The 19,595-nt window shown below is 37.9% G+C and overlaps 1 protein-coding gene and 1 long non-coding RNA gene across 5 annotated transcripts in view; one reads left to right on the top strand and one right to left on the bottom strand.

The window, feature by feature from the left end:
* Positions 1-1,922: 1,922 nt before the first annotated feature.
* On the top strand, positions 1,923-8,833 carry LOC116990195. Its single transcript, XR_004416465.1, has 2 exons — positions 1,923-2,037; positions 8,539-8,833. It is a non-coding gene; the product is annotated as an uncharacterized LOC116990195 (long non-coding RNA).
* The window catches only part of snx10 (sorting nexin 10), a 65,781-nt gene continuing 51,863 nt past the window's right edge, over positions 5,678-19,595 (bottom strand). For 2 of the 4 annotated variants that reach the window (XM_033047716.1, XM_033047740.1), the window contains exon 6: positions 5,678-8,696. In XM_033047716.1, coding sequence (XP_032903607.1) covers positions 8,522-8,696 — 175 coding nt within the window. In that variant the 3' untranslated portion in view covers positions 5,678-8,521. The remainder of the gene's footprint in view (positions 8,697-19,595) is intronic. The other 2 variants (XM_033047735.1, XM_033047727.1) reach the window with 2 other exon arrangements.

Raw genomic sequence — 19,595 nt, forward strand, 5'->3', positions numbered from 1 at the left:
AAATAGAAATGCGTGATAAACAGTTTTGAATTAACCGAATGTGCATAGTTGAATTTACCTTTTGATATTCTGAGCTCTTATTACATGTATGGACTGTTTTTCTCTCTAATTTTAATATCGTGCGACCCCATATCACTAAGTAGGTGCAACACTATATATAAGAAACAATGCCAAAGCCGTATTTTCAATTAAACCATTCTTTGACGTGCATCAGTGCTAATTCGATTGTCAATATCTGGTTTCAGGACAGTCATATATGCAACAACAAAAAAATTAAGGTCACGGAAGTTTATTTATTCGTGCATCATCAGAGATATTGATTAAGAAAACAATTACACTCGCTTGATAAAACGTGCAGGTCCGATATTATCCAAGACTATGATAATGAAACCAGAATTTCCTCTTTAGCGTACGACAGCAACTGATTATACAGAGCTCGAGGAGATCTGCATTGGGAAGCACAGGCTGGTTACATTTTAAAATGAATGCATCTTTTGCAGCTGCGGGGCACACATCTTGCTCAGCGCTGGCCATTCTGATAACGTGTGAGATAGACATTCGGTGCTTCTTGTTTACTAAAATTTCCACACAAATAAATAGTTGGTGTCTGCAACACCTTTCAGCTGGGCGCGGAACGGTATTTTGAGTGGATGCGTCTTCCCATGAACAATGCGCTTATAAACGGCGGGTGTTTGTAGGTAATGAACTACATTGAAGCCCCATTCAGATTTTAAATATATATTTTATAATTCATGGAAGCAACAGCACATGTAAATGAAATATGAAACCGTTTCCTCATTTCTCAGAGTACAAAATCGCAATCATTCAGGAAAATAAATCGCATTGTAACAAAACACGTTTACATTAGGACGTGAAGCTTAAAATATATTATGTGATTTTTAATCACTTCGATTTGCTTGAAAATTGTCAGATTATTTATTTTATACTGCTATTCTCTGTTAACTGACCTAATTATTGGTTGTGTCTAGTTGCAGAGACGCTGTAACAAAGAAGGCTGATTTGTGGTTTCAAAGACAATTGAACAGGGAGCGTGTGTGTTTCCTTCTTTGAATTCACAGGTCTGCCCAATTACAAGAGATAATAAAGAATACCAGATAATATAGAAAACGAGTGTAGCATGCTGCTTCATCTCGCAATCAATTGATACAATTCTCAACATATAATAAAGGTCCAATAAAGATTAATAGAAAGTGGTTCATCCTGTCTCTATAAAGAATAGGTTGATTATATCAACGCGGTGGATTATTCTCAGTTACTTTCTTTTATGTTTGGTAAACCTCATGATTGAGTCGAACAGCCACTAAGAAACAACAAAAGAAATGCTGTAAAGCACAACATACAACATGTTTAATTTGTGTAACACTTTTGCAAAAGTTAAATTTGTGTAAAGGTTAGAGCTAATAATAACAAAAGATTTAAAATATAATCTCTAACTTCCTTTTTTGAAAAGGAAATAGCTCGTGCTATTGATTTTATACCCAGCTAAATATGCTGTTTCACTTTTGTTTCTTTGTTGGATTAATGTACAGAAATAGTCATGGTTCGGTTTTCCAGACACCCACGAAAGGCATTAGTACATGCTGCCCAACTGGTTCAGATATTTGCACAGTTTCCTGGTTTAAATTGGTAACAGTAAAGGTAGATGGTTGGAAGTTACGGGAGAGGAGGGTTGTTGTGTCTCATGCCCCCTCCCTGCCCCAACCGCCCGCGGGCTTGTTGTGTCTGGGCTGCACCAATGCTGACTGCCGTCTCTGGCTGGCTGGCTCGCACGCCGTTGCTATGGGTTACCGCTACCTGCCACTAAAAAGAAACTGGCAGAGAAATACCACCAGCGTCGGCAAACAGCATTTAGGGATAAACTGCCAGAGAAAGCTTTGCAGCAATAATAACAACAACAATGACAAAATTAAAAATAATGGTCGGTGTATGCAAGGAAAGCAGGAAGGTCCAATCCTTGGCTGACGTTGGGCCGGCTCTGACTGAGGTGAGAGTGAGATGGGATATTACACAAGACAGGTACGTCGCTTTGCCGCTTTATTTCGGGAATGTTTGTTGTTGTGGCATGAAACACTATTTAAATTGCATTCTCATCAGAGGAATGGAATCGTAAATTGGTAGTTGTTGGGGTTTTGAAAGGCTGTTTCTGTTTGTCTTGATAGCATTCGTGCCAGTTCAAGTACAAGGTAGTCAAGGGTCACTTAGTTAGTATGGATCACTGCATGTTAGGAATAAGTACACTTGACTTTAGTTTGTTGTTTAACTTATTTAGCTTATTTACAGCGCTGGATGTGCATGCAACAAACTTCATTCGAGTCTCCCTCGAATTGAGGTGCATTGGGTGGTTGAGTTTCTGGCTTTTTTGACAACGGAAAGGGTTTGCTATTCAAACGGTTATTTATAAGCACAGCCACGGGAGATCGGTCAAAACATCTAATGGGGAGAAATATAATTGTAGGAGAATTTCGTTGTACAGCAAGTTTCTCTGAAAATAATACGTAACTCTTTGAAAAGTGCGATGAGCAAATTCAATTGAACCAATCGGATATTATCTTAATGTGTTCCGAATCTCATTCCTAATTTTGATGATCTGCAATTGTTAAGACAGTTTCTGTACACGTGTGGTCCTTTTAAAGTTTCGTGGTGTGTTCTTTAATGACTCGTGTGTCTAATCCAAACTGATGAAAATCGCGGTGGGTGAAAACCGCTATGCACAAAACACAGCAGTTCAAGTCTTTCCAATGCAATTAGACAAGGTCTATGTATTCAGTACTGAATTGGAAATTACGTTCGTAACTTTTACCCATTCTATCCTCTCGTTGAAACGTGCCGAATGCCTGCAATAAATTTAGATCGACTTTAGAAAGTTTGTTAAACGAGTTGTCAGACTACGCATTCTGTGCGCTGTCAGTCATTTCTTTCCCTCTTATTCCAATGTATTGGAATTACTAAAGTAAACAGGAATAAAGTTAAAGTTAGGATGAAAAAGCATAGCGAATGGAATATGTTGTAATAGAGGTATTTCGTACTTCAGTTACGATTAAAGTTATGGACAACTAAAGGGGTGAACTCTGGGCACTGCTTCAAGGCGATCCCCAGACAGGAACAATTGCCTCAATAGACAATACATTACCCCAGTTCAGATGGGGTATTAAACTTAAGAAAATATGCCGAAATCTTTAGATAATCAAAACGTATGTCATCAAAACAGCACCTGCAGTTCCTCGTTTCTGCCAAACCAAATGAATCCTATAAAATCACAGACAGTAGCCCAAGGATATATTTGTTTTCTGAATAGATTTTGGAATAACGAATTTTGTGGGAAATGGTAATTGATTATAGGTGGTAAATTTGAAACTACATTTACATGAATTCTCGGTGCAAAATCGGAAAATTTCAAAACAACTGGTTCATTGACCTTAGTTCAAACTCTTGGTATTTTTAATGGACTACTGCCGTCCTAACTATCAAAGCTGTGGCCACTTTTTTGCATGGCTCGCTGGTTTAATTCTGAGAGCGTCTATACGAATCACGTAACCAAAGTCAGAACAGATACAATTGGAGCAGAGTTGGTACAAATCCATGAAGAGGATCATTATCACTGGGCACTTTGGGTTTATGCGGTTCCTTAAAAAAAGTATTCCCATTAACCTTCCCGAGGAAAGCAAAACGGGTAAATGACAAAAATCAGATATACCGGGTCTTAATTGATACGCTCCCAACAATCCAGCGCATTCTACAATGGCCTTATTTTTTGCACTGTCTATAGGGTCGCGTCCGAAAGACGTTATCCCTGGGGTTATCGCTGATTTCCAAGCCAGTTTTCGGCTTGCTTTGTCTATAACAAAAAATGTTAACAATCACAAAGATCACGTTTTGAAATCAAACAAACGAATAAGTAACTTCAAATTGTGACCTGCCTATAAACCTAATACCGTGTTAATGTTCTTGGTGAAAGTAAAATATTATGATCACTATGTATCCTAACTTACCATTTTCAACACACCTTGCCTTCTCTTGTTGATTTAGGATAATAAAACATTATGAATAGATAAGATCTAGATTCTTAATTATTTTACATAATTGAGTGACAAACATTTTTCATTATTGAGCTCAAATGAAACTAGGTAATTTGGAGATCATGTTGCAGGTACCACTCTATGTATTTATATATCTTATAAATTTAGTGCAGGTTTTCACCAACAAAGAAAGATATAAAATTGAGTAGATGGAAAGACATGCCATTATTCAGTGAGATCATAGCTTATCCATTTTGCCCATGATCTTAACAAAACTTCCTTTGATCCCAATAGAAGTCGACTATGAACACATTCAATTCTTTAGGATCAACTACCCTGGGGACGGAAGATTTCCAAGATTCACAACCTAGTATGTAAAAATCGTTTCTCCCCACAGAGCCAAATAGTTGACTTCTTACCTGGTTGTAATCCAATTTAAAATACTTGTTGATTTTTAATGCAGAGTTTATATTTACCAGTCAGACTAAAATCAGGCTTTTAGTTTCAATCATAACATCTTTCATTGTCTCAACTCCAGAGAGCATAGATATATCTTACTCAAAGGTCAACGCACTTATCCTAAGAATCCATCTGGTGAAAACTCACAGCACTGACTCCATATGCATCCCTGGATAAGGAAACCCAAAATGCATGCAGCAATCCAGATGTTGTTTCACCAAATGCCAAGTAGCTTATTTGGAAAGCAGCTAATAAATGACCAGTGACAAGAATGAGACCAAAAACAAGATTTAGGAAAAAGCAAAAAAAGTTCTCAGATGTATTTGCATTGGTAGTGGGTACCCAAAAGGCTTTGAACGTTTAATAATAAAGGACAAAAGTAAAAATGTGTAAATAAATAATTGCTACAGGTAGGTAAAGTAATCTATTAGCAATGGATAACTATTAGTGAATCAAAGTACTGAATCAATCAGAACACAGGCTTACAAATTATGCTAGGCCTATAGAAGGTAAAAAAGTGTTTGAAACAGTGCTTCCGTTTCTTATTTTAAATTGTTCCATTTAAAACAATAGGAGCAGTTGCAATAGGAAAGATCATAGACTGATTACAAATGGAAAGCGATCAAGCCAAAATATTAGGGAAGAGATTGTTTCTAGGTTTTGCAAAATCAGTAAACCAAACTAAAATTGTTCTGGTTGTCTATTTCAAGGCATCTGCTACATTGTTTTGCAAATACAAAAATATTAGCAAAGCTTTTGATCTGTGTTTGATCATTTCTGTGAGACCCCTTGAGACATTTTCAAAGATGGTATATAAATGGAGCAAAAATACAAATTGCTGGAGGAACTCAGCAGATCAGGTAGCATATGTGAAGGCAGAAGGATGGTCGACGTTTCACATAGATACATACAAAAGAGTGAGCAATCTTTTACGACTTCACATTGTTGTCACGTCTGCATATTGAAAATGCATATACGGCCTGAAAGAAAAATAATCTTAATGTGATGAGCTCTGAAGGATCAGTTGTCCATTTCTAAGCCTGCATTTCATAAAATAGCAAATCTCTCCATCCAGGTATCTATAATAAAGAACAATAAAACTAAAAACATCCCAAATCTCAAAAATAACATTTCAGTTTCAACCGTGACTGCAAAAAAAAGCAAATCAATGAAATTACATATTTTGTTCACTTTAATTTTTATTTGCATATAACAACATTAAAAAAAGTACTACCAATTCCAAGTGATCTTACATTAACCAAGAGGGAAAAATATGAATTCTGCTTCCAGTTCAAAAGTAAGATCGCTCCTGCAAACAAAAACATGTAATGACTTATGGTCAAGTTGACAAACTGCACAAGGACATTTAGATTTCATTCTAAAGCCCACTAAGCTGTCAAACTATGCCAGAGTCCTTTAATTGGTCTAGACAATCAAGTAAGTCTTTCAAAACCACCTAATACCATATGGTCAAGAAGAACAGGCTTCTGTTGACAAACTAAGTGCTAATGGTCTACTGCAGTGCTTATAGAGTTAGAGAGGATCAGTGTACATAACTCACAAGAAGCTGTAGATTTGTTTTTTCCTGGTATTAAACATGTACATTCGTGAACAATCTAAAACTTTGCATGGCATTCCTACATTTTAACCTCAAGATATGAAAGAATTCCTGCTGTTTATCAGAACAAAGGTTCACTTTGCACACACACCATCTCAAATAATCATTACGATACCTTGTTATATTTGTAAATCATAGTACATCACCAATAGTACACATTTGATTAATTTATTATAAGGTAATTGCACAATTCCATGAACATTGAAATATAAAATATAAAACATTTATATAAATGACGTGTAGCATCCAATCAGACATCTCGTAAAGTTCCAGTGTCTTTCATTCTTCCATTTTCTGCAAACCTATCCTTGACTGCAGAGTTTATTTTCACGTTCACAGTGACAACACCAGGTGACCACCGTGACCAGCAGGCTAAATAATAATTCACAACTCCATATTCAAAAAAACTCAGACAGATGCAGATTTCCAATATCAGGAGACAAATAATGATTACAGTTTAATAAATTGTTCTCTTTAGTAACATGAGAACGTCCCATTTTTATTTATTAAAGGTAAAAATAGAAGATGCAGTACTTAGAAAGTTAGGATACATCTGCGGAGGGCCAATAGTTATATTGCTTCATAAATTCCTAAGTAACTTTAAAATCTGAAATCCAAAGATAGAAAAAAAAGTGAAATATTTCAAAACAAATAGCTTTGGGCAGAACACTGAAATTACAATCAAAATCTATCCTTAAAAGAGGAAATTACAGTTTATTTTCTTTTAAAAAGCTAATTTGCAATAAACATTCAATGAACTTTCTCCCTCCAATAAAGATAACTCCCTGCTGTGTCAAGGTTTCGTAAGTAGTGCTCATTTGTTATCTCAACCAAGTGGCCATTTTCATGTAACGCATGGAACCAGTTTTTCTTTAGCTGCCTTTTGTCTAGAAGTGTATCAGAACAATGCCAACACCTACACTTCAAGCAAGGATTAGGCCAATATTCCTTTGCCCAGAGAAGCACCTTACTATTCAGGAAAATAATGGAATTGCTAATTGATCCAAGGGTGTATTTAACAATTTGAAGACTAATAACACATTTTACAAGGAACATTCTGAAAAAAATACCCAATTACCAAATTGGGTAATTCCAAACTAAATTCCTCCTCACATATAAAATAACACTGCTCTGATAAATAAATCAAATGTTAAATTTTACACATCGTCAAGTACAATTCCAACTGAATCTACAGGATAAAACTCAACAGAAAGTTCTGTAAACCAATCCTGCCATAATTAATGCAGAATCACTGAATGATTTAAATGGAATGGATAAGTTAAGGCAAAGAGTTACCCGTTTATTTTACCTCAGTGAATTTTGCTGTCTCAATCAAATGTAGCTAAATTCATAGACTTAAAGAAAAAGCTTGCTTAGCAAATAAGTTATTAAATCAAGGCAATGGATGATAAATTTCCATAAATTAATACAGAAGCAATTTATGAATGGCTGATTTACATTTTCAATGTGCAAGAATAATATTTTCTACCAACAGCTCTTGTATTAAAAACAAACCATGATAACTTTGGGATTGCCATTTTTAGCACACATAATGCAAACTCACAACCAACATTTAGGTGCAATTAAATTTTGTGTTCAGTTCATAAAAAAGGATTCATCAAATGCATTTTACATTTTCAGTTACGTTTAAATTTCTTTCAATTAATTGCAGTCATTTATTTTGGTGCTTTCTACAAATGAACGTCTTACAAAAAAAGCCCAAATTTCTACAGGCTTTTTCTCTCTTTTCATTCCAGAAGTTGCAATTAAAAATAAAACAGCTCAGAGTCCGACATTCCCATCTACAAAAAGAAAAACACTGCATCAAGCTCCGAGCTTCCATGAATTTATTTTGCAAATGAGGTCTATATGGATGATTTAGGTTTGGAGAACAGTCTAGACTGCAGATTTGGAACACATGCCCAAAACAGAAAATGAGCCACAAAACAGATCCTTGCAATTTTCATCTTTTACGACTTCACATTGTTGTCACTGCTGCTATTTCCAAGCCCTGAGGATGAAGTGCTGATGAAAATAAAATAATAAAGAGGAAATTGGTTTCTACAACACAGTTAAAGCCTGAGTAACAGAGGAGAACCTTAATTATCTCCAGTCTTAGAGAGACAGGAAATTTGGTCTTTTAATTAGGTGTTTGCAGTAGAGTCTGATATTTTTTGCTAGATAATTTAAAAGGAAATAACCCAAGTCTAACAAAATGAAATTCAGATAATCAGAGTACAGATAATTGAATTTTCACTGCATTCATTAAGTCAGTGTGGAGGTGTGAGCAGCTTTCTATGATGAGCTGTCACAGCTCTATAACAATGAGATGGATTAACAATGCTTTTAAAAAATATATAGTGGGATTAAAATCCTTGCATCTCAAATTTAAACAGATCTTTACTTTTTACGCTTCCTCGACAGGGAACCTTTGGTTGGACGTTGCGTGCCTATGAACAGCATCAGAAACTGTATAGTCCGTCAGACCAGAGACGCAGGCCTCAATCTCTGTGGTGCTTAGTTGTGACTGCAAGAAGAGATGCAATCTACTGTCGGAAAGGAGGATGTTGCTCTGCAATACTCTGCAAAACAAAAAGGATCATGTCAAGCACTTTCTTTAAAAATGTATACATTGGACAATGAATAGGCTATTATGTGATTAAATACGGAATATGATGGGGGAAGAATAAAGCAAGAGCAGCTGATATATTTCAGTGAACTCCTGCATGTTCTTTGTTTATTAAAAAAAAAGTAGAAGCTGTACAGTCAAAAAATAGTGTTTTCTCACAGCTCAGTTAAAGCAGTAAGTTGCTGACAGGGAGAGAGAGAGAGGTCCTTCACCAGGGAGTCTTGCAATTGAGAAATGACTAATTGAGACAACACCACAGGAAGGTCAAAACCAATCAACTTCACATTCATTGGTTTACATAAAACGTTACAGTTGTGTGTTTGACTAAACTCTGGATGCAGATGGTCTAGGAGATGGAGCAACTGTGGTTCACCAAGATTTCAAAACAAATATAGAACCGCAAGGACTTAAGGAGATGTTGGCCACTCTTAGTCAGCAATTATGCACCACTACTGAGAATTACTTTTCAAAAAAGAAAAGTGCACAGATTATTTACCTATTTAAGCATATTGCAATTTCCCAAATGTCTTCACAAATTTATATTACCTTAAATATAAATCATTATGTCTTTTCATTAAGGAGCCTGCTATGATGTGACCATTGATTGTTTTATTAACATAAGTATTAGAGGGATAACAGTTCTGGTTAAAATAAAAGCTAATGCAATCATATCAAATGCAAACAAACACATGTAACAGCAATCATTCCTCTATTCCGTTCTTTCTCCCACATCAAAACTCTCCTATACTAGCCCACTCTATCCTCTTCAAGATTGGTCGGCACTTTCAAATGCAATACAATACAAATCCTAGGATCTAATGAGCATTCAGCCCAAACTACAGAAACATCATAACAAAACTTGCTAACTTTCATACTTGCACAACATTTCCTATGTTCAGTTCCGACCACAGTTAATAAATTGAATGAATCATTGATTTTAGCTTAATAGTTGAATTTGATAGTCTGAAATGGTAGTTTGTCAAAACCATGATTTGCTGTAATAATATAGCAACATTTTTCATTGCAGGGGACATGACTTGAGAATTAAGGGACTGAAGTTTAGGGGTAACATGAGGGGGAACTTCTTTACTCAGAGAGTGGTAGCTGTGTGGAATGAGCTTCCAGTGAAGGTGGTGGAGGCAGGTTCGTTTTTATCATTTAAAAATAAATTGGATAGTTATATGGATGGGAAAGGAATGGAGGGTTATGGTCTGAGCGCAGGTATATGGGACTAGGGGAGACTATGTGTTCGGCACGGACTAGAGGGGTCGAGATGGCCTGTTTCCGTGCTGTAATTGTTATATGGTTAAATCATTTAAAAAAGCTTAGTTATAGAGTGAAGTACCTCAGTTATAGGTGCCTATTGACCAATATATGGCAAGGAGCTACCATTTAGATGGATGTTTTGATTCATATAGTTTTGCCAAGAATCAGCTCTGCAATGAAAGCCTTTTGGGGAGAAAATAATATTTTCCAATTTATTTGTGAAAATAAATATAAACTGATTTATTTTGGGCAATTCGTAATTATCTAGAATTAGCCCGAAAGCCAAATTTGGAAGATATAGCCAGCCTTTAGACTTGTATGTGCCTTGTATGCAATTGTTGAAACAAATGATAATTTTTAAAACTACAATTATGGCACAGGTGAGTACAATGGGATTTTAGCAGTTTGCATGCAAGATGGTGCTCGCTAGTGCAAATTTCATAAGAGCAATTCCCCTCCAACTTACATACAACAACCATTTCAATGCTTTGAAGCTAAATTCAAAACAAACAAAATTATATATTCCTTAAATATTTCTACAGTATATGTAGTTTATGATTAATAGTCAATGAACATAGAAAAATTTAGCCAGAAACAGCACAGGGCCATTGGGTTTGCACTGACAACAAAGCTAATCTAAATGAATGCCTATAAATGGTCCATATCCTCTATTCCCTGTCTGTTCATTAGTCTGTGTAAATGCCTCAAACCCTGCCATTCTATCGCGTCCCACGACACCGACCACTCTATGTATAACAAAAACATGCCTCGCAATTCTCTTTTAAACTTTTCCCCTTACATCTTAAAACTATTTCTTTGGTATTTTACATCTCTATCCTGGAAAGAAGACTCTGACTATCTACCCTATAATCAATGTTTCATTTTTCAATCTTTACAATCTTCTGATCACGATTGTATGGCTGATAGAAAGAAATACAATGTCATATGAACTATATAATACCTCGTGTCAGCTCTGGACTTAGAATTAAGATGCATAATGTCTTCTAACGTGTACCTTTTTTGTCCCTACATTCAGCTTTTGCCAAGTATCCCTGCAACACTAAAATACTCAAATACATATTTTACTTTCAATAAGCCTTATGGATTTGAATGCTACCATTTGAAATTTTTGATGGGTATATAACAAAATAGCCATCAAAAAAACCTCGTCGAGTAGTCCTTTAGGTTAAAATCATACATACAATGTATTTAGTCTCTTGGTCCTGAAGTCCAAATATTTGCAGATATGTAGCTCCATTATTTAAAAAAAGAACATTAGCCTTTACATTTATTGAATGTAGTATAAAAAGAGACCGTTTTGATAGTCCTTTTCAAGCACATGTTAAACCACACCTGGACCACTGTGTAACATTTTGGGTATTGTTTTTGTCTAGGAAGGAGTACACTATCAAGATAGTGTTTTAAGCATTAAATTATGAAATATTAAATAAACAGATCTTGTGTTATTTGGGATATAGATAGTCAAGGATGATCCTTAAATAGAAACATAGAAACTAGGTGCAGGAGGAGGCCATTCGGCCCTTCGAGCCAGCACCGCCATTCATTGCGATCATGGCTGATCATCCCAAATCAATAACCTGTGCCTGCCTTCTCCCCATATCCCTTGATTCCACTAGCCCCTAGAGCTCTATCTAACTCTCTCTAAAATCCATCCAGTGATTTGACCTCCACTGCCCTCTGTGGCAGGGAATTCCACAAATTCACAACTCTCTGGGTGAAAAAGTTTTTTCTCACCTCAGTCTTAAATAGCCTCCCCTTTATTCTAAGACTGTGGCTCCTGGTTCTGGACTCGCCCAACATTAGGAACATTTTTCCTGCATCTAGCTTGTCCAGTCCTTTTATAATTTTATATATTTCTATAAGATTCTCCCCTCATCCTTCCAAACTCCAGTGAATACAAGCCTAGTCTTTTCAATCTTTCCTCATATGACAGTCCCGCCATCCCAGGGATCAATCTTGTGAACCTACGCTGCACTGCCTCAATCACAAGGATGTCCTTCCTCAAATTAGGAGACCAAAACTGTAAGCAATACTCCAGATGTGATCTTACCAGAGCCCTATACAACTGCAGAAGAACCTCTCTACTCCTATACTGAAATCCTCTTGTTATGAAGGCCAACATTCCATTAGCTTTCTTCACTGCCTGCTGTACCTGCACGCCAACATTCAGTGACCGGTGTACAAGGACACCCAGGTCTCGCTGTACCTCCCCCTTACCTAACCTAACCCCATTGAGATAATAATCTGCCCCCTTGTTTTTGCCACAAAAGTGGCAATCATCCTTGACTATCTATATCCCAGATGACACAAGATCTGTTTATTTAATATTTCATAATCTAATGCTTAAAACACTAATATCTTGATGGTAGGGAAGGACAGTGGTATTAAGGGGAATGTGCAAGAGAATTACTCAGCTGTAAGATAGCGCCACTTAGAGGCCAAACAAAATCAGTCAACAAGGTGGATATGGCGTCACAATGATGTTCCTTGGTGTCCAGAGTATAAAAATGGTGGAACTCGTATGGTCTTTCCTCAAAAAGCTTAATGACAAAGTAGAATGTTAATGTTGACAGTGAAACAGGAATTTAAAAGTTTGCACATGAATTTTAAATGTTATCATTTGAGTGTTTATACAAATCAGAAAAGCTTAAAAATGGTTTAAAATTTGAACTATGCAGCTTTAAATGGAATACTCTATATTCCCTGTGTTCAAAAGGGAACTGCAGATGCTGGAATATCGAAGGTACACAAAATTGCTGGGGAAACTCAGCGGGTGCAGCAGCATCTATGGAGCGAAGGAAATAGGCGACGTTTCGGGCCTGGGCGACCCGAAACGTCGCCTATTTCCTTCGCTCCATAGATGCTGCTGCACCCGCTGAGTTTCCCCAGCAATTTTGTGTACCCACTCTATATTCCCTGTTCTCTAAACCTACCAGTGAATATTTATAGAATTTTTTAGAAAATATGTTCATTTAGCTGTTATATACATATATTTTCCTTAAAGTATGACATTCTTGAGTTTTCTCCAGTTCCCTTTGTGTGTGTGTGTGTGTGTGTGTGTGTGTGTGAGTGTATATATATATACACACACATGTATGTATATACACACACACATGTATATATATATATATATATATATATATACACACACATGTATATATATATATATATATATATATATATGTGTGTGTGTATATATATATATACACACATATATATATACACATGTGTATATATATATATATATATATACACACATGTATATATATATATATAGTTATATAGTTTTAGATGCAGCATCGAATGATAAATTGATTGAGTACCTTTTCAGCTACAGAGGATTGTGAAAAGGCAGAAAAGTTGGATAGAACCATGGAAAATTGAATTTAATCTTGGAAAATGCAAGGCAATGATTTAATAAAGATAAGACATTAACAGTGAATGCTAAAGTCCAAGAATGTATTGTGGAGAAGAGAATCTTGCTGAACAATCCACAAAGCAGAGTTAAAGTGGCGAATCAGGCATGTGGTATGCTGCCCTTCATTAGCTAGGGCTTTGAATAAGACCAGAAAAGTCTTGATACAAATCAATTAAAACATTGGTAGACCACAGCTGAAGTGCTATATGTGGTTCTAACCACCATACTGTAAGGAGGACGTAATAGTGCTGAAGTGGTGCAGAGCAGATTCACTAGGATAGACAATAGGTGCAGGAGTAGGCCATTCGGCCGTTCGAGCCAGCACCGCCATTCACTGTGATCATGGCTGATCATCCACATTCAGTACCCCGTTCCTGCCTTCTTACCATATCCCCCGACTCCGCTATCTTTAAGAGCTCTATCTAACCTGGGATGGAATGTTTCAGTTATGAGGGGAGCATGAATAGGCTGGTTTATCTTCTTTGAGCTCTGGTGGCTGAAGGGAGACCTGACAGAGGTATACAAAATTATGAGGGCATAGATAGGGTAAACAGTAGGAAACCTTTCCCCACAGCAGGCAGACCTACTACGAGAAAATAGACATTTAGACCATGGAGGAGAAGGTTTATGGTGAAGTTGAGAACATATTTTTTCACCCGGAGAATGGTTGCACTTGGATTGCTGAGGTTCAGAAGACTACAGACTAAGTACAGGTACTGGCAAATGGGATTAGTATAGATGGACAATTGGTGGTTGGCATGAACATGGTGGGCTGAATGGCCTGTTTTTGTGCTATATGGAAGAGACATAGTTTTAAATAAATAAAAACAAACCCAGCCATACAATTTGCAAGAAAGTGCATTCCAAATATTCAGTAAAACTATAGCAGTAAATACATGTTTGAAAGAATGAGCAAGTTGCTGCAATCTGTAAATTATCAGATGTTTACCGTGCAGATTATGAATCAATTTACACAACGCAATGTTCATATCTCAACCACTCTGGCATTAATTCTACTCAGTCTAAGTTACATCTTGATACTCCTTTTTTTGGAAGGATGAAAATAAATATTCGTAACACAAATATAAAAGCCTGTTACCAGGAATTTAGTGAAGCATAGTGTCAAGAATGTGACACGTTCACCCGATGAGGCATTGGGGTATATAAGTCTGATACTGGGGACTATGATGAGCAAACAAATAAAGAGGGTTCCAACCCAAAATGTCATCCACCCATGTTCCCCAGAGATGTTGCTTGGCCCGCTGAGTTAATCCAACATTTTGTGTTTTTTTGTGTAAACAAGCAGCTAACTGTGCAACTATGGAATGCTTCTTTTCTGAGGCATTTCAAGTTGATTATCGGAAGCAATCTGTATTATAAGGAACAGTTGTTTTAAGTTTTCGTAATATCACATGTTTAAACTATCATTTCATAAAATCTGTATGCTATGTCTTCAGGATGCATATATCCACTGCATTAGCACCAATAGATTGACTTGGAGCTGTTCCGAGCAGGGTAGAATATTTGCGAGGCCATAAACAATAAAGACTATTTCCACCCCCTTCCCCTCCCCCAAATGCATTTTGGAAACTGGCATGGCAGGTCTCAATAGGTCTTGTAAAATCACTGAAATTATTGAAAGGAAGGTGCTCCAGAACACTCCACTGATTGCATGAGAAGTGATCACCACTTATTCATAGCAAAAGGATTTGAGTATAGGAGCAGGGAGGTTCTACTGCAGTTGTACAGGGTCTTGGTGAGACCACACCTGGAGTATTGCGTACAGTTTTGGTCTCCAAATCTGAGGAAGGACATTATTGCCATAGAGGGAGTGCAGAGAAGGTTCACCAGACTGATTCCTGGGATGTCAGGACTGTCTTATGAAGAAAGACTGGATAGACTTGGTTTATACTCTCTAGAATTTAGGAGATTGAGAGGGGATCTTATAGAAACTTACAAAATTCTTAAGGGGTTGGACAGGCTAGATGCAGGAAGATTGCTCCCGATGTTGGGGAAGTCCAGGACAAGGGGTCACAGCTTAAGGATAAGGGGGAAATCCTTTAAAACCGAGATGAGAAGAACTTTTTTCACACAGAGAGTGGTGAATCTCTGGAACTCCCTGCCACAGAGGGTAGTCGAGGCCAGTTCATTGGCTATATTTAAGAGGGAGTTAGATGTGGTCCTTGTGGCTAAGGGGATCAGAGGGTATGGAGAGAAGGCAGGTACGGGATACTGAGTTGGATGATCAGCCATGATCATATTGAATGGCGGTGCAGGCTCGAAGGGCCGAATGGCCTACTCCTGCACCTAATTTCTATGTTTCTATTCCACAACCGAGTGGTCGTACAGAATCACACATTTTAATTCAGATTACAGCCCATCCTTTTCCTGATCTACTTGCCCTCATAAATTTACAACAATAAATATTCAGCCAAAATAAATACACAAGACCCCCCCCAAAAAATTACTGGATGAGTCACAGGCCTGAGACCAATTGTAAATCATTCAATAAATTACCATTGCAACCCTTGGGGGCAAGCTCTAAAGCAGACATTTTCAAACCAAAAGTTTAAGATCCATTTGAAATATTGATCAGCAGAGTTTCCAGCTCAGACCATTCAGAGATGGAGAGTTTCACCTTGCTGGTGCTACAGGATGCCATGCTCCAGTTAAGTCAGAGCTTGAGGTCCGGAACGCTTGCATTACTTGACAAAAGTAACACCAGCAGAAGCAATGCACAGAAGGCACAGTTATTTCTTATTTTAAAACAAAACATTCTGCAAGAAATAAGGATGTTCAAAGAGATGTGGTTAATTTTCCCACAATCATTGCCCTGATCCAGTGATTTAAAGCTGGAAGTTCTTTGGAATAGTTGGCTTGTACCCGAGTATTTGGGGAAAAGTTCAGTCTTCTTATCTAGAGAAATGACAGAAATCCTGAACATGCTCCCAGCTGAGCTCTGATCTGGGGACTGCTCCCCACTGATGGACTCCCCTAGACTGGGAGATTTGCTGAACCTATGCCAATGCATTCATTTTAAATGACTGCTGAGCTGGGATGGGGAGAGGGACAATATAGTTCCCTTTCTTTAGGTCAAGTTATTTAAATCATTCCAAATGGCTGAAGTGTTTTAATGAGATTTTTAAACATTAAACTCCATTGCAGTATTTTCAGTTTTCAAAACCTTGTAATTTCTTTACATTGGTGAATGTCAGAGATATCAAATCAGCTTGGCAGCGGGAAAGACTGAGAGCACAAAATGTTTTGTGGAGAACATGGCTTGTCAACTTGGATCAGATAGGCCCCGAGCTGCATAGGACATTGCCTGTCAGCAGCAAGATGGTGTGCACCCTGATGCAGAGAAGCTAAGGAAAAAGCAAGTTTATGTTTCAGTGATGTGTTCTCTTGACTGTTCTCTGAGTACAGAACAATTGGGCTATTAAAGCCTTGATTATATAAACCATACAACCTCCATATTGTCTAGTGCACAAATCAGATTCGAATGTCATCGTCAAATCTGCCACAAGCTGCGTACAAGCTTAGGAATAAGTGGTAGGCCATTTAGAACGGAGATGAGGAAAAACTTTTTCACCCAGAGAGTTGTGAGTGTGGAATTCTCTGCCTCGGCAATGGAGGCCAATTCTCTGGATGCTTTCAAGAGAGTTAGATAAAGCTCTTAAAGATAGCAGAGTCAAGGGACATAGGGACAAGTCAGGAACGGGGTACTGATTGTGGATGATCAGCCATGATCACATTGAATGGCTCAAAGGGCCGAATGGCCTACTCCTGCACCTATCGTCTATTGTCTATTGTTACAATTTTGTAGACAATTTTGAACAGCTTCATTTGGCTAGACTATTAAATTTTCTCAATTGAAACAAACTACATTGCCTTCCATAATGTTGGGGATAAAGACTCTTCATTTATTTATTTGCCTCTATACTCCAGAATCTGAGATTTGTAATAGAAAAAAAGCACGTGGTTAAAGTGCACATCGTCAGATTTTAATAAAGGCCATTTTTATACATTTTGGTTTCACCATGTTGAAATTACAGCTGTGTTTATACATAGTCCCCCCATTTCAGGGCACCATAATGTTTGGGACACAGCCATGTCATGTAAATGAAAGTAGTCATGTTTAGTATTTTGTTGCATATCCTTTGCATGCAATGACTGTTTGAAGTCTGCGATTCATGGACATCACCAGTTGCTGGGTGTCTTCTCTGCTCTGCCAGGCCTATATTGCAGCAATTTTTTGCTTATGCTTGTTTTGGGGGCTAGTCCCCTTCAGTTTTCACTTCAGCATATAAAAGGCATGCTCAATTGGGTTCAGATCGGCTGATTGACTTGGCCATTTTTTAGCATTGAAAAACTCCTTTTTTGCTTTAGCACTATGTTTGGGATCATTGTCTTGCTGTAGAATGAACCGCCAGCCAATGAGTTTTGAGGCATTTGTTGAGCAGATAGGATGTGTCTATACACTTCAGAATTCATTATGCTACTACCATCAGCAGTTGTATCATTAATGAAGATAAGTGAGCCAGTACCTTCAGCAGCCATACATGCCCAGGCCATAACACCCCCACCACCGTGTTTCACAGATGAGGTGATATGCTTTGGATCTTGGGCAGTTCCTTCTCTCCTCCATACTTAGCTCTTGCCATCACTCTGATATAAGTTAATCTTCGTCTCATCTGTCCACAAGACCTTTTTCCAGAACTGTGGTTGCTCTATTAAGTACTTCTTGGCAAACTGTAACCTGGACATCCTAGTTTTGCGGCTAACCAGTGGTTTGCATCTTGCAGTGTAGCCTCCGTATTTCTGTTCATGAGGTCTTCTGCGGACAGTGGTCATGGACAAATCCACACCTGACTCCTGAAGACTGTTTCTGATCTGTCGGACAGGTGTTTGGGGATTTTTCTTTATTACAGAGAGATTTCTTCTGTCATCAGCTGTGGAGGTCTTCCTTGGTCTTCCTATGCGATTAGTAAGCTCACCAGTGCTCTCGTTCTTCTTAATGATGTTCCAAACTTGGTTTTGGTAAGCCTAAGGTTTGGCTGATGTCTCTAACAGTTTTATTTTTGTTTCTCAGTCTCATAATGGCTTCTTTGACTTTCATTGGCACAACGTTGGTCATCGTGTTGATAAACAGCAATAAACGTTACCAAAGGTGATGGAAAGACTGGAAGAAAGACTAGGTGCTGAGAGCTCTGATACCTGCATTAAGGAGGCATTTAAACACACCTGAGCAATTATAAACACCTGTGAAGTCATGTGTCCCAAACATTATGGTGCCCTGAAATGGGAGGACTATATATACACACTGCTGTAATTTCTACATGGTGAAACCAAAATGTATAAAAATGGCCTTTAATAAAATCTGACAATGTGCACTTTAACCACATGTGATTTTTTTCTATTACAAATCTCAAATTGTGGAGTACCGAGGCAAATAAATAAATGATGGGTCTTTGCCCAAACATTATGGAGTGCACCGTATAAGGCCAGTGACCACCTTTAAGGTTACCTCAGAGAAGACTCCAGACTGGCAACAGCCATGCAGTCAACAAAGAGAGGAGGAGGCCACACAGCTTCTATCGCATTCCACAGGAAGCTCTGAGAGAACCATGGGGTCTGCACAGTCTGTCAACACATTTAAGCAGCCAAGTCCTCATTAATCCCGGCACTCACTGTGCCAGCTAAGGTGGCTCTTAGTCTCTGCATCACAGTGCTGATCAGTTGAACTGTTCATCCCAGCCCATCCAACACCAGTCCTTCCATGCTGCCTCTGCACATTGCCTCTGCTGTTCAATCCATACTGAGCAAGCAGCACCAAGATTCCCATTTCATTGCTATAAGGGCTCATACCAGGTCCTCAGCACAGTGTTGCACAGCCTGAGTGGACGACAATCTTATGGAAGTGGCAATGGAGCAGTGCACAGGTGTGAGCATTCACACTTCAGGACAAAGAGTGCAATGACAAACCAGTGCTCTTGCAGGGTAAATCTGAGCGATGTGCCTTTGAAGAATAAATACCACCCAAATCCAATAGCTGTTAAAACTCATCTGTAAACCAATAATAACTTCAGCATTTGAGCTAGATGCTGTGCAATTAAATAATTCTACAAATAACTCTGTCCGTACTTT

This window comes from Amblyraja radiata, chromosome 2, assembly GCF_010909765.2.
Source record: "Amblyraja radiata isolate CabotCenter1 chromosome 2, sAmbRad1.1.pri, whole genome shotgun sequence".
Classification (NCBI taxonomy): Eukaryota; Metazoa; Chordata; class Chondrichthyes; order Rajiformes; family Rajidae; genus Amblyraja; species Amblyraja radiata.